The sequence below is a fragment of the Leucoraja erinacea genome, chromosome 17, assembly GCF_028641065.1.
Source record: "Leucoraja erinacea ecotype New England chromosome 17, Leri_hhj_1, whole genome shotgun sequence".
Taxonomy (NCBI): Eukaryota; Metazoa; Chordata; class Chondrichthyes; order Rajiformes; family Rajidae; genus Leucoraja; species Leucoraja erinaceus.
This window is the reverse complement of record NC_073393.1, coordinates 40463261-40479564: the sequence shown is the minus strand read 5'-3', so window position 1 is coordinate 40479564 and position 16304 is coordinate 40463261. Positions and strand designations below refer to the sequence as shown.

The window sequence follows — 16304 nt, the reverse complement described above, 5'->3', positions numbered from 1 at the left end:
CATTCCTTTCCCGTCCATATAACTATCCAATTTATACTGGAAGCTCATTCCACACAGCCACCACTCTCTGAGTAAAGAAGTTCCCCCTCATGTTACCTCTAAACTTATGTCCCTTACTTCTCAAGTCATGTCCCCTTGTTTGAATCTTCCCTCCTCTCAGTGGGAAAACCTTATCCATGTCAACTCTTGACTATCCCTTTCATCATTTTAAAGACCTCTATCAAGTCCCCCCTTAACTGCAGCTGCACCCGCTGAGTTTCTCCAGCTTTTTTGTGTAACCTTCGATTCTCCAGCATCTGCAGTTCCCTCTTAAACACTGTGTATACTCCACTGCGTTATCTCTTCAAGATATGCCTACCTTGAAGAAGTTCTCCTCTTCTCTCGGCCCCCGATCAGTCTGAAGAAGGGTTTCGGCCCGAAACGTTGCCTATTTCCTTCGCTCCATAGATGCTGCTGCACCCGCTGAGTTTTCTCCAGCTTTTTTGTGTAACCCCCCCTTAACCTTCTGCGCTCCAAAGAATAAAGCCCTAACTTGTTCAACCTTTCTCTGTAACTTACTTAGTTGCTGAAACCCAGGCAACATTCTAGTAAATCTCCTCTGTACTCTCTCTATTTTGTTGACATCCTTCCTATAATTGGGCGACCAAAATTGTACACCATACTCCAGAATTGGCCTCACCAATGCCTTGTACAATTTTAACATTACATCCCAACTTCTATACTCAATGCTCTGATTTATAAAGGCCAGCACACCAAAAGCTTTCTTTACCACCCTATCTACTGACGTTACATTACAAGCATGCTAAGTGTAATGGACCCTGAGCCGATGTGGCAGTGCAAAGCTCAACATCCATGAGGCACAGTGACACAGCATCAACCGCAGAGCTGTGCACTACCACAATGTAGAACCCCTCTGCTCAGCTTATCCTCGCTCTGCCGTTACCATCAAGCAACGTGGTCAACTCTGGTTCAATGACAAGTGCAAGATGGCACGTCGGGAACAGCCAAGTAAAGCTGAAATAGATTGAAATGTGTGTGTTAAACATCCGGAACAGCCAGAGACAGACACAAAATGCTGGAGTAACTTAGTGCCTCAGGTAGCGTCTCTGGAGAAAAGGAATGGCTGACGTTTCGGGTCGAGACCTTTCTTCAGACTGAAAGTCACGGGAAAGTGAAACGAGAGATATAGACGGTGATGTCGAGAGATGTAGAACAAATGAATGAAAGAATCCTTGTGATTGAGGCAGTGCAGCGAGATTGATCCCTGGGATGGCGGGACTGTCATATGAGGAAAGATTGAAAAGACTAGGCTTGTATTCGCTGGAGTTTAGAAGGATGAGGAGGGATCTTATAGAAACATATAAAATTATAAAAGGACTGGACAAGCTAGATGCAGGAAAAATGTTCCCAATGTTGGGCGAGTCCAGAACCAGGGGCCACAGCCATAGGATAAAAGGGGAGGCCATTTAAGACTGAGGTGAGAAAAAACGTTTTCACCCAGAGAGTTGTGGATTTATGGAATTCCCTGCCACAGAGGACAGTGGAGGACAAATCACTGGATGGATTTAAGAGAGTGTTAGATAGAGCTCTAGGGGCTAGTGGAATCAAGGGATATGGGGAGAAGGCAGACACGGGTTATTGATTGGGGACGATCAGCCATCACAATGAATAGCGGTGCTGGCTCGAAGTGCTGAATGGCCTCCTCCTGCACCTATTTTAATGTTTCTATATGCAAAAAAGTAACAGTGATAAAGGAAACGGGCCATTGTTAGCTGTGTGCTAGACGAGAATGAAAAGCTGGTGTGACTTTGGTGGGGGAGGGATGGAGAGAGAGGGAATGCAGGAGTTAGCTTTTCTAGCTTAATCAAGACCCAATTGCATAAAGCAATGTTGTGTTGAACGGACATCTCTCACTGCACTGTTAGTATCAACAATCTGTGGGCTCATGAAATTTGGTGCAATCATTCGCTTTGCTTCAGTTCCAGGTTTCTGTCCTATATGTGACTTTGATGCATTTGGTTTCGTCACTCCTGCAACCAAAGGTAAGATTGTCCCATCATCCCCAAAAGTTTGCGTCGGTGTTCGACCAAAGATGAAAATGGTTTACATACGCTAGAAATTTGACAAAGTAATGCTGGAAATACTCAGCGGGTCAGTTACAATCTTCGAAGGAAGAGTTAAAAGTTTTCGGTTTGATGGCCTTTCGTCAGATAACAAATCGACAGTATTCTGCTGTGGAAATGTTGCCGGTAATGTTTCTACATATAAAATTATAACTAGCGTAGCTTCTGTCTATTTACATTCTGGTTGGAAAGACTGTGTTCATCTGTGACAAAGCAGGGGCTAATTGCTTCTTCTGCGCCACCCTGAAATGAGGAGACTGTATGGAGTTTCCGCAATGGTGGGCCTGCAACATAATATACCCACACCAGCTAAAGAGAAACATAGAACATAGAAAATAGGTGCAGGAGGAGGCCATTCGGCCCTTCGAGCCAGCACCGCCATTCATTGTGATCATGGCTGATCATCCCCTGTCAATAACCCGTGCCTGCCTTCTTCCCATATCCCTTGACTCCACTAGCCCCTAGAGCTCTATCTAACTCTCTCTTAAATCCATCCAGTGACTTGTCCTCCACTGCCCTCTGTGGCAGGAAATTCCATAAATTCACAACTCTGGGTGAAAAAGTTTTTTCTCACCTCAGTCTCAAATGACCTCCCCATTATTCTAAGACTGTGGCCCCTGGTTCTGGACTCGCCCAACATTGGGAACATTTTTCCTGCATCTAGCTTGTCCAGCCCTTTTATAATTTTATATGTTTCTATAAGATAGCCCCTCATCCTTCAAAACTGCAGTGAATACAAATGCCAGAGGGCAGATTTCCTCTGGCAATTACTTTGCAGATGTATCGGTCAATTTGCCTACAGCTTTTTTGGAGTTCTGTTAACTTGAATTATTTCTCTCTTTTTTTCTTATTGCAAAGGGTGCAAAATGGTTGATTTTCGTGATACTCGGGTGCATTTAATGTGTGTTCCATGTAAATGATTTGGAATTTGGATCGAATTTTCTGGCTCTGCCAAACATCTGACATTCATTTGTTTTTTAAAAGGAAACCTCTGACTTAACTGTTCCATTAAAAACATGCGCTGATATGATCATGATTTTAGAGGAGCAGAACCAACCCTGGCTTGATATCTTTATGGTGGTAAACAAGGGTAGGTTATTTGACTTTGAACTAATTTATTTGTCACTAATGTATCAAATCCTGTCTATTTTATAACATAATCCTGTCTATTTTATAAGATAATGACTATCTCGATGCATATTACCCACAACAAACTGAAGTTATCGGCACTCAAAGGAACCGACTTTGAGAAATAAATGCAAACAGCTTAAATACACACACAATTGGAAAAGGGGGGTATGGAAAGAACAGAGGCAGTTAGGTACTGATGGCTATGAAGCCACTACAGTTCTAGAATAGGAATCTTTAAAAGATGGCTAACCAAAAGTGGAAAGAATGAGTAAAGGGCCTGACCCACTTTCACAAGCTAATTCACGACCTCTGCCGAGTTTGCCCTTGACTCGTACTCGCAGCTTGGTCGTCACGAGGTCGTAGGTAGGTTGTGATGCCAGTCGTGGGTACTCGTGTCATCAAGGTCGGGGCGTTTTTTTAACATAATGAAAAATGTCCACGAGTAAAAACAGGTCGTGAATTAGGTCGTGAAAGTGGGACAGGCCCTTTAAACTGTTTTATTTACTGATATGATGAGACAAGCATGCATTGGGAGGAACCAAGAATAGCTACAGAAGCATCGGGACAGGCAAATACAAATATTTTGTATAAAGCAGTTCTTAATCTGGGGGGGTCAGGACCCCCATGGGGGGGGGGGGTCGTTTGGGGCTTTACCGGGGGCCATGAAGGGGTCATAAATAACATATCCATTTGTTGAGCCCATTTTTAGGAACCTGACAAAGGTACATACGACACACAGTATTGTGTTCGGGTATGCGTGTACATATGCCAAAAAGGTTAAGAACCACTGGTATAAAGCATATTAGTAAAGGTATATCAAGGAAGTGAGTAAAAATATTTTAGAATAACTGGAGAATTTCAGCCACACCAATATAAATTGGATCGAAACGGTATAAGGGGCCTACAACATTAAACCGGTTTCCTTTGCAATCTGAACATGCAAATATAATATTAGCTTTCAAGATTATTATAGGGTTTGATAAAGTGGACACTGGAGATTGTTTCCATTAGTGAAGAGCTTAGCTGTATGCCTATAAAGAAATCGAGTCGCCATGAATTGTTGTAGAGATTACACAGGCACTAGGTGGAGAAACGTCGAGGGTTAACTTCATATAAGCACAGGAAAAGCAGTAGGAGATAAGGGCAGAACAAATGCCAAAGTGGATTAGTTGGACAGGATGGCCTATTCCTGTGTAGGAAGTAACTGCAGATGCTGGTTTACACTGAAGATAGGCACAAAATGCTGGAGTAACTCGGTGGGTCAGGCAGTATCTCTGGAGAAAAAGAATAGGTAACGTTCCGGGTTGGAACACTTCTTCGGACTGAAAGTAGAGGTGATGGGGAGGGGGGGTGATAAATTGGAAGCGATAAAAGGCACAGAGGGCACAGCGGTAGTTGCTGCCTCACAGTGCCAAAGTCATGGGTTCGATCCTAACTACGGGTGCTGTTTGTACAACGTTTGTATGTTCTCCCCGTTACCGCATGGGTTTTCTTCGAGTGCACAAGTTTCCTCCCACACTCCAAAGACGTACACATTTGTAAGTTAATTTGGCTTGGTTAAAAATTGTAAATTGTCCTTCGTGTGTAGGATAGTACTACTGTGCAGAGATCACTGGCCAGCGCAGACTCGATGGGCTAAAGTGCCTGTTTTCATGCAGTATCTCTAAAATAACCTTAAAAAAAAAAGGCCAGAACAAATATGGGCCGTGCAGAGATGATCTCACGAAGGGTGAAGCCCAGAATGGCCTTCTGTTGGCTGGGAGAGGTGTAACAAGACAGATACAAAGATGCAAAGAATAGGACTGGTAGTATGACCAGGGTGTGGGAAGGGGGAGAGAGAGGGGAGGAAATGCAGGGGTTACTTGAAATTAGAGAAACCAATGTTCATACTGCTGGGTTGTAAGCTCCCAAACGAATGATGAAGTGCTGTTTCTCCAGTTTGCAGGTGGCCTCACTCTGACAGTGGAGGAGGCCCAGGACAGGAAGGCGAGTGTGGGAATGAGAGGGGGAGTTGAAGTGTTTAGCAACCGGGAGATGGGCAACCAAGCTGGACAGAGTGTAAGCTTTCAGCGAAATCTTCGCCCAGTCTGCATTAGGTCTCGCCGATGTAAAGGAGCCGGCGCCAGATCCAGTAGATGTGGTTGGAGGAGGTCCAAGTGAACCTCTGCCTGACCTGAAAGGACTATCGGAGTCCCTGGACAGAGTTGTGGGAGGAGGTCTAGGGACAGGCGTTGCATCCCTTGTGGTTGCAGGGGAAAGTTCCTTGGGAGGGAGTAGTTTGGTTGGGAAGGGATGAGGAACAGGGAGTTGCGGAGGGAACGTTCTGTGGAAAGCAGGAAGGATGGAGAGGGGAAGAGTGACTAATGGTGGGATCCCGTTGGAGGTGGCGGGAATGTCAGAGGATGAAGTGTTGTATGCAAACTCCATCAGCCTTCACATACAGCACATCATCCTCCGACATTTTCATCACCTCCAACGGGATCCCATCATGAGTTTGTTGTCATAGAGAGAGTGTAAAGTTCCAGAATAGTCATGATTGGAGTATAGGTTCATCACTGAGTCAATGGGCAATAATTAATTATGCAGATTAGTCAGATTTATGTTAATGTTTGGTCATAAAAACCTTTTAAAAAGACATGAGCTTGTGCCATTTCTTCCCCTCCAATGCAACAGATTACAAGCCACACCAGATCCTATTCAGCATGATCTCAGATGTGGAAAGAAAGCTGCTTCCTATTGTCTTTTACAGGTATAATATGTAGCTAGTGTAAGCTATTAATGAAATATGTTTAAGCCCCAAATGGTTTGATTTAAAATTGAATTTAAAACTTGATGATGTATCTCATAGACTCATCATAGAGTGATACAGTGTGGAAACAGGTCCTTCCGCCCAACTTGCCCACACCGGCCAACGTGTCCCAGCTACACTCGTCCCACCTGCCTGCGCTTGGTCCATATCCCTCCAAACCTGTCCTATCCATGTACCTGTCTAACTGTTTCTTAAATGTTGGGATAGTCCCAGCCTCAACTACCTCCTCTGGCAGCTTGTTCCATACACTCACCACCCTTTGTGTGAAAAAGTTGCCCCTCAAATTCCTATTAAATCTTTTCCCCTTCACCTTGAACCTATATCCTCTGGTCCTCTATTCCCCTACTCTGGGCAAGAGACTGTGCGTCTACCTGATCAATTCCTCTCAAAATCTTATCCACCTCAAAAGATCACCCCTCATCTTCCTGTGCTCTAAGGGATAAAGCCCAGACTACTCAACCTCTCAGTAAACAATGCCCTCCATAATGTTTGGGACAAAGACCCGTCATTTATTTCTTTGCCTCTGTACTCCACAATTTGAGGTTTGTAATAGAAAAGATTACACGAGGTTAAAGACATTGTCAGATTTTATTAAAGGGTATTTTTTATACATTTTGGTTTCACCATGTAGTAATTACAGCTGTGTTTATACATAGTCCCCCCATTTCAGGGCACCATAATGTTTGGGACACATGGTTTCACATGTGTTCGTAAATGCTCATGTGTATATAATTGACTCCTTAATGCAGGTATAAGAGAACTCTCAGCACCTAGTCTTTCCTTCAGTCTTTCCATCACCTTTGGAAACTTTTATTGCTGTTTATCAACATGAGGACCAAAGTTGTGCCAATGAAAGTCAAAGAAGCCATTATGAAACTGAGAAACAAGAATAAAATTGTTAGAGACATCAGCCAAACCTTAGGCTTACCAAAATCAACTGTTTTGGAACATCATTAAGAAGAAAGAGAGCACTGGTGAGCTTACTAATCACAATGGGACTGGCAGGCCAAGGAAGACCTCCACAGCTGATGACAGAAGAATTCTCTCTAATAAAGGAAAACCCCAAACAACTGTCCGACAGATCAGAAACACTCTACAGGAGTCGGGTGTGGATTTGTCAATGACCACTGTCCGCAGAAGACTTCATGAACAGAAATACAGAGGCTACACTGCAAGATGCAAACCACTGGTTAGCCGCAAAAATAGGATGGCCAGGTCTTCTTTTGTGTCCATCTTCCATGTTTCAAATGTTGACATCGCTGTAATCGTCCGTCCTGAAAAGGACGGCAGCTTCTGACGACAATCAGTGGTAGCCGTCACTTGTCGCAATAGACGATAGTGGTGGCAGAATTAGCTCAGGATACTTCCAGTTTCCAGCCCCGCCACATGGACACTTCTGCTTTGCCTGTTTGCCAGGTTACAGTTTGTCAAGAAGTACTTAAAAGAGCAACCACAGTTCTGGAAAAAGGTCTTGTCGACGGATGAGATGAAGTTGAACTCATATCAGAGTGATGGTAACAGCAAAGTATGGAGGAGAGAAGGAACTGCCCAAGATCCAAAGAATACCACCTCAACTGTAAAACACGGTGGTGGGGGTGTATTGGCCTGGGCATGTATGGCTGCTGAAGTTACTGGCTCACTTATCTTCATTAGAAACATAGAAAATAGATGCAGGAGGAGGCCATTCGGCCCTTCAAGCCAGCACCGCCATTCATTGTGATCATGGCTGATCGTCCCCAATCAATAACCCCTGACTGCCTTCACCCCTTATCCCTTGATTCCACTAGCCCCTACAGCTCTATATAACTCTATACAAACATTGATGATACAACTGCTGATGGGAGTAGCATAATGAATTCTGAAGTGTATAGACACATCCTTCCTGCTCAAGTTCAAACAAAGGCCTGTCTCACTTAGGCGATTTTTTTCGGCAACTAGGCTGTTGCCACATGGTTGCGGGGTGATGCCTGTATGATCGTGAGTTGTCGCCTAAAGAGTCGTAACGTTTTTCTTGTAGCCACTGGATTTTTAAATGTTCAAAACCTTTTGGTGACTGTGGGCTTGACGTAACTTGTCTTCCCCTGTCGTAGGTTGTCGCCAGGATGACGATGTCGGTGAATTCCATTGGCGACTACCTACGTCAACCTGCGACAGGTACCGGCGACTGAATTGTCAGGGTCGGAGCTTGTCGCGGGTGGACGTAGGTCGGCGGGAGACATGACCTCCCACGTACAAAACCATGCTGACTATCCCTCAGCAGCCCTTGCCCATTCAAATGCCTGTATAACCTATCCCTCAGAATACTCTCTGGTAACTTTCCAACTACAGATGTTAAGCTCTTAGAAAAATCTATTTTCCAAATGTTATATTTGCAATCAATGTAAATCTGAAGCTTCTTCACAGACACGTCTTTATAAGCAACTGGCAGTTTTTGAACCTTGAATGCATTTTATTATTCAAGTGAAGCATCGCAAGTGGACTTCTTTGACCTAAAACTAAATGTTTTCTTAAATGCTGACATTATTTTGCATAAGAAAGTAGAACCTTCGCAGTGCGGGGTGTCATTAATATTTCTTAATTTCCCAATAGTTTATTGATTATTCTGGATCCAAAGCTGGTTTCCTCAGTCATCAAGCACTCAGATTTTCTGTTCGTAGCCATCACTCTGCATTCGGCAATGGTCAAGCTCTTCCTCGATGGAGAAAATATCATCCCAGTCTCGGATCAGCCCGATTTGCAAAACTCCAACCAGGTAACTTCCTAGTTAATCAACAGAAATGGTTAATCTCTTGCTCCCAAATTGCTATATTCCACTTTGAGCCCAAAAGGTTTTCAGTTCTGTTGTAAGCTGTAGTTCCAGCTCCCTCGTGATGACACTGAGAATAATCTAGTTGTTATACACCATCACCATCATTCATTTCAAAATCGTATTGTTCCAAAGGCAGGTACAGGTTTGTAGGCTAATGGACTTGGTATAAATGTTAACTGTCCTTGGTGTGTAGGAGGATGTTAGTGTGCGGCGATCGCTGGTCCATGGCCCGTTTCTGCGCAGTATCTCTAAAGTAAACTTTAAGTAATTGTTAGATTTGCTGTAGTAGTAGTAGTAGTGGGTGACATCTGTAGAATTAACACATTTAAAAAACATTTTTTTTTTTCATTTTATTCGTTTCAGTTAAACCAGTACTAGCCAAGTATACCTCCTGCAACCAGCCCATTACTTTTAGATAATAGCAGCAGATGCAAAAATTGAGTACACTACTATTGATTCAATTTAAATGACTACTTGGTACTTAAGTCTCACCTTGTGAATGGTTTCAGAATGTAGTCCAGTGTCAGTATTGATAAAATTTAGGTTAACAATGTCCTGTTTTTAGATTACTCAGAGTTACATTGCCAGTCAAGAAGGTTGCAAAAATATTCAGCAGTACCATTTGCAACCACCCTGTGTAAATGGCCTGTGCCACTTGGGCGACCTAATCCGCAAGTTCTGGCGAGTTTGCCCTCGACTCATACTTGCAGCATGGTCGACACGAGGTCGTAGGAGGTAACTCTCCTTCATGCTCGAGAGTGGTCTCCGCGTACTCGAGGCCTCAGCTAGGTCGCGGCGTTTTTTTCAATATGTTAAAAAATGCCCGCGAGTAAAAAAAAAGGTCACCTTGGAAAAAATCGAAACTTTTTTTATTCGTAGGTTTAGTCGGAGTAGGTCGGCATGGTAGTCGAAAATAGTCTTCATCATAGTCGAAGGAGATCGTAGGAGGTATTCACTCTCCACTATTCAGTGTTCAATTTTCCCGAAGTTAGTTGCAGCTAGTCGGAGGAGGTCTTCAACATGTCATTTTTTTAAACTCTTCTAAACTCGCCAATTAGGTAACCCAAGTGGGACAGCCCCTTAAACCTTTAAATGGCTATAATAATTCAAAGCAGTCATAACTGTGCTTCTGATGTGAATTGTTTTGCTACTGTTCAATAGCAGAGTTCTTTCTTGAGTAACGGGAAACTGTAATGTAGCACTGAGTAAAGAGCTATTTTGTTTTGCATGGTAACATAGTGTAAGAACAGGGATTGTCAGGTATCAATCTAAGTTATTGGATTGAATCTTTTATCAATAATTAAACTTTGCTTGTGTTTACAGCCTGATCCTTTGGAATTGATAACCAAGGGGCGGAGGTTCCTCCTTCGTGTCATTCCGAGCTGTTCTGGTCAAATAATTTCACAGCACAACAAAGTAAGAGATTCCAATAAAATTCATTAATGATGATTTTGTACAGAAGTTGCTGATTTCATACTTTCTAACCTTATTGAACAGGAGTATACTTGGCACTTTAAATTTAAAAAAGTTGCACTCATGGGAGGAAAATGCAAACTTAGATTCTCCACATCAAATTAGAAATAAATATTTTTAGAAGGTTCTAAGAATAGGATTTTACCATAAACGAAAGGCAACTATAAGATTTACAAATCCAGCAGTAAAACATTAACTCAAAATTTGTTTCTAATATTATTCAAGACATTCTAATAGAAGAATGGGGGGGGGGGGGGGGGGGGGGGGGGGGGGGGGACCTCATTGAAACATACAGAATAGTGAAAGGTTTTGGATAGAGTGGATGTGGAGAGGATTTTCCACTAAGGGAAGAGTCTAGGACTAGAGGTTATAGCCTCAGAATTAAAGGACGTACCTTTAAGAAGATGGAGAAATGTCTTCAGTCAGAGGGTGGTGAATCTGTGGAAGGCTGTGGAGGTTAAGTCACTAGATCTTTTTAAGGCAGGGATAGATAAATTCTTGATTAGTACGGATGTCAGATGGGGAGCAGGCAGGAGAATGAGGTTTGGAGGAGATATAGATCAGCTATGATTGAATAGCAGAGTAGACTTGATGGGGCGAATGGCCTAATTTTGCTCCTATCACTTGTGACCTTATGAATCCAGTCTCGTTTTCTTTGCTTGTACAAAATCTCCAAACTATGAAAGTGCTGGAATATAGTTAACTCAAGATACTTAACCTTTCAGTAGATAAGTGCCTCATCACATAAGTTGAGGTAATGTCCCTTCCTGGTTATTTTTCACAGCAGCTGCAGTGCTTCATTTCTATTTTAAATATAAAATACTGTAAGCTCATTAGGTGAATCAATTTTAAGCGAGGAAAGAAACTAATTTAATGCTTCAGGTCATAGACTTTGCCAACACCTGTAGGTTTTTTTTCTCCTATTAATCCCTTGCCCACCGATGTTGTGGTGGGGGAGAGGTACAAAAGCACTAATCCTTCATTATTCTCTTCCAACACCAGCAGTGGCCACTGATTTAGCATGGGCAATCTTTTGCTGCAGATCAGAAATACCTCAACTCAATCATTTCTGCTTCTGTCATTAAACCATTACTATCCAACATTTCCACAATGTTTCCCATAGATTAATGGCCAAACACATTTTGTTATTCTGATGCTACCATATTCATAGTTTTGTTCAGCTCAATTTACTCGCTAGAGCTTAGAATCCATTCTCAATTTGTAACATGCACTTTACCAAACTCTGTAAAATGAAATGGATTTCTTTTTTTTTTCAGCTGCAGGCTGTTTGCAAGGACATTGACCTGGAGCTGAAAGCTTCACTTGACCATCAACTGCAGTTGTGCGCTGGTGATGGACTCTATTCTGAACCCACACTTTTATGAAGAAGAAAATGAGTGAACTGCAGAAAGATATATTTTCAGCATTGTAACTTTGCAATAGTGAAACACAGGCAAAAAAACAGTGCAGGTTTTCAAACAACTTAAGAACTAAATAACTTTTCATTAATGGATACGTATTTAAATACGAAAATATCATCTGGTTGTCATCCTTCATGACGTATACAAAAACATTGTAGATTCTCCTTGAATAAATTAAAATAACTAACTTTGTTTTGACTTTGAACATCTTAGACTGTCAATACTAGAAAATAAAGTAAATGTTTTGTAACTTGAGGTGCATTATTACACGGGTACAATTTCAATATAAATGCAACTTATACAACCACTCCAGATTTAAAAGACTGCACTGTTTGGGGACTTCCCTGCTGTTATGGATTTTAAGATTAATGAAAAAAAATCATCCGCAATTATATATTTGGAGGCAGTAAAGAGAAATTCGCTTGAGCCAAGGCAATGATTTATGTACAATTCAGGATGGTTTAGGCTGGATGTTGGCAGAGGAAATAATCATCCAAACCTTCCTAAAATGGAATAACTATGCAATGGAACTATGGAAGGAATCAGTAAATAACTGACCATGGGAGATTTTACTCCAATTCTGCTAATCACTGTTGGATACAGAATCCATATTCATAATTATTGCTCCATTTATGTATGATCCTCCTCTTTAAAATCCATTTGCTTTTGTTGTAAAGCAGTTACATAACATGAACACAAAACATATGCATAACCTTCTGTTCAAAGCGGGCATTGAATGCAGTGAGCTCAATAACTGAAGACAGTAATCTGCATTTAAAGTTAAATTGCATTCATTGAAGGGCATGAGGAGTGAATCACCCAAACTCCTATTCAAAGCCGTACCACAATAAAAACCTATACCACGTGAACAGAAGTATTGATAATGGCCTCCGTTCAATGCTTAACAATTTGTACAGGCTGCACAAGGCTAGAAATCAACATATCTCTCCAAGTTTCATAAGTTGAGCTTCTAGCGTGCTACAAGTATTTTGGCACTTTTTAAATAGTGAGCTATTTGGAACAACAGAAGGGGAGTGGATGAACGCCACCTGCCACGCCAGTCTCGGGTGCGCTGTACCAACGCTAATGTGGCAAACACAAGATTAGCCTCCCTGAGAGTGAATCTGCAAAATGCATCTGGCCTGGATGGAGTTGCTGGACACATCCTCGGGACCTGTGTGGATTAGCTGGCAGAGGTATTCACAAACATCTTTAACTCTCACTACTACATCCTGAGGTTCCATCTACTTCCAGAAGACCACTAACGTCCCGGTGCCAAAGGAAAATAGTGTGCCTTGATGACTGCCGCCCAGTGACTCATCACCATCCACCATCATGAAGTGCTTCGAGAACAGTAATGGTGCACATTAACTCCAGCCTCCTTGATCCACTGCAGTTTGCTTGCCATTGTAACATATCCACAACAGACGCTATTGCAGAATCGACTGAATCCCACGACAGAAAGCAAAGAACAGACGACACTTAGCTGAGCCAAACACCTTGTGTCTCGTTTATTCCAGAAGCCCCTTTTACCTACATTCTCCTCAATGATAACCCGTGTGTAGATAAGGTCAATTAGTGCGGCTGACCTTAGAGTTGTTATTGAGCACTTGAGGTTACTGGCGAGTCGCCAGCAGTGACAGGCTGTATGCAAAACCAACGTGGGCGTGAAGCCGCCACATTATCCCCCTGGCCCGAAACTCATGTCATGAATACCTAGACAACAAGGATTCCTACTTTTCGACCACAGCTTCCCCTTCAACACCAGAATCCCATCCAAGCTCCTGGACCTAGGAGTCAGTGCACCCATCAGTCACTGGATTCTTGATTTTCTGACCCGCAAACCTCAGTGAAGGTACAGAACACATCGTCACCAATAATGATCAACACTGGTGCAGCACAAGAATGTATTCTCGGTCCCCTACTATACCCCCAATACACTGTGCAGCTGAATTCACCTCTAACTACATCTACATGTTTGCGGATGACAGCACTGAGGTGGCTGGATCACAAACAATAACAACAGAGTACAGGACAGAGATGCAGAAGTTGGTAACAATGTCAGGCCAACAACCTCTCAATGTCAGCAAGACAAAGGAGCTTCAGGCAGCGTAGTGGAGTACATGCCCCAATCAGCATCAATGGTTTCAAAGTGATAATGCTTTAGAGGTTCAAGTTCCATGGCATTAATATTATTAATAATTTGCTGAGGACCAACCACATTGAAGCAACAGCCAAGAAAGCAGACCAGTACCTCTACTTCCTCAGGAGACAGAAGAAATTCGGCATGTTTCCAATAACTCTTACAGACTTCTACAGGCGCCATTGAAAGTTGGATCACAATTTGGTTTGGGAATAGCTCAGCCCGAGATTGTAAGAAATTGCAGAGTTGCAAATGTAGGGCAGTCCCTCACACAGAATAAACTTAATCTACATTTCACGCTGCCTTGGGAAAGCAGCCAACATAATCAAGGACCTTTCCCACCCCAGTCATTCCTCTTTCTCTCCTCTCACGTCAGGCACAAAATACAGAATCTCGAATACGTGCACCACCGCTCTCAGGAGCAGCTTCTTCCCCTCTGTTATCAGAGTTCCGAACAGTCCTTCCAATTGCTAGGGTTCTGCCTGATTCACCTCTACCCCATTGCAGACATTGGTCTCTGGAACTGGTGTGCTATGATGCTCAGAACTATATTCTCCACACTAACCTCTGCTCTACCTACTCTAGGTGAGCCTGGCTTGATTGCATATATGAACAGTAGTATCGGATTTGATTGGATAGCATGCAAAACAAAGCTTTTTAAAGTACCTCAGTACATCTGACAATAATAAACCTAAAACTAGATGTCTATAATCTTTTGAAATTAAACATTGCCCAAGATTGCATTTGTTCGTATTAATCCGTTGTGTCTTGCCGACACTGAAAAAGGGTGCAAGATTCTTTATACTCATCGTTTAGCTGTTGATTAACTATTAACTGGGTTCCTGCTTAATTAACGTTTCTATACTTAGCTGACTTGATTCAATTTCAATAGGTTTGTTTTTATCTGTATTCTGGGTCAAGGGATGAACCATGGACATATGAACATTCAAATTGTGAGCCTTCTCGAACCGCTTCTCACATTGGTCACAAGCAAATTCAAGTTCAGCTTCGGCCTTGTGCTTGGTCATATGGTATTTCAAGGATGCTCTTTGCCTGCACTGGAAACCACAAACTTCACACCTGTAGGCACAAAATCAAAACTTCAATTAGGTCTCCATGATCAGTCTGGTTGTTCAATGTTTACTGGTATTAGCATTTGTGCGTCACTGATTTCTGTAGGATACCGTTTCCTACTCTCCTTTTTTTAACTTTAGCTGCAAGTACAGAATCAGATTCTATAATCTATTGCTTGTGAGGCCTTCAAGATGATCATCAAATCAAGGCTTTGCTTTTGAAATGCTGCCAAAGTTACTGCTTAAAACAGAGTAAGTAATTTACACTGTACATGTCCAACTGATTTAATGTCCCTCCCCCACCAAACCTGTTGCACTGGTTCAAAGTCGTCTTGTTGAGTCTCAGTCTGTTTTCACCCTAGACCACAGCTATGATGGCTTGTCTCTTTTATCATTGTTTCCTTTATGCATATCTTTCATTCATTTGTTCTATGTCTCACCATATCTGTCTATATCTCTCATTTCCCTTTCTCCTGACTCTCAGTCTGAAAAAGGGTCTTGACCCGAAACATCACTATTCTTTTTCTCCAGAGATACTGTCTGAGTTACTCCAGCTTTATGTGTCTATCTACGGTTCAAACCAGCATCTGCAGTTCCTTCCTTCCTAGATCATCTGTTTGTGAGGGTTCTGGACAGTAAAGGACACAGTTGGATCCTTGCATTTTTAATCCAGTTGTGGGAATACATGGAGGCATGAGAGACTGCAGATGCTGCAATCTTCAGCAAAAATACCTCCTTGAGCAAACTGTTGGAGAAAGTCAGTAGGTCAGGCAGCATCTATGGAGGGAAATTTTGGGTTGGGACCTACAAAATTGGTGGAGATAATTGGTAGCCAGAGGAAAGGGTGAGGCAAGAGCTGGCAGGTGAAGGGTTAATCCAGGTAAGGAGTTGAGTGGTGGGTGAGTCAGCTGGGGAGGGAAGAGTGGAGATGGTCACAAGGCAGGTGGTGATGGGTGGAGATGACAAAGGGGTGCAGAGGGTGAAATCTAAGAAAGAAAGGTGAAATGTCAAACCAGAATGATGGGTCAATGGGAGTGGGAAAACAGGGGAGCCAGAGTGGTGGGGTGTGTGAAGAGCAGGACGAGGAAGCAAACACAACCGGGTGAGGAGTGGTGGGAGTGGAGGAAAAGGACCTGGGCAGATCAGAAGGAGAATAGGAAGGAGAAACAGATCCTCATCTGCTCCAGTAGCCCACAACCCAACAGCATTAGCAATACATTCTCACATTTCAGGTAACCCCCCCCCCCCCCCCCCCACCCCAGGACATCTTTCTTTCCACTCCACCTCAACCCCAAGTCACACAGTTCCTTTTCTCTATCTCC

The 16304-nt window shown here is 42.8% G+C and overlaps 2 protein-coding genes across 2 annotated transcripts in view; one reads left to right on the top strand and one right to left on the bottom strand.

The window, feature by feature from the left end:
- LOC129705459 (Fanconi anemia group A protein-like) overlaps positions 1-11974 on the top strand; it is a 144067-nt gene extending 132093 nt beyond the window's left edge. Inside the window, exons 38-43 of the mRNA XM_055649032.1 lie at positions 1980-2042; positions 3108-3213; positions 5928-6003; positions 8653-8815; positions 10196-10288; positions 11623-11974. Coding sequence (XP_055505007.1) covers positions 1980-2042; positions 3108-3213; positions 5928-6003; positions 8653-8815; positions 10196-10288; positions 11623-11730 — 609 coding nt within the window. The 3' untranslated portion in view covers positions 11731-11974. The remainder of the gene's footprint in view (positions 1-1979; positions 2043-3107; positions 3214-5927; positions 6004-8652; positions 8816-10195; positions 10289-11622) is intronic.
- Positions 11975-12539: 565 nt separating this feature from the next.
- LOC129705460 (zinc finger protein 276-like) overlaps positions 12540-16304 on the bottom strand; it is a 46815-nt gene continuing 43050 nt past the window's right edge. The window contains 1 exon segment of the mRNA XM_055649033.1: positions 12540-14989. Within this exon segment, the coding sequence (XP_055505008.1) occupies positions 14740-14989 (250 nt within the window). The 3' untranslated portion in view covers positions 12540-14739.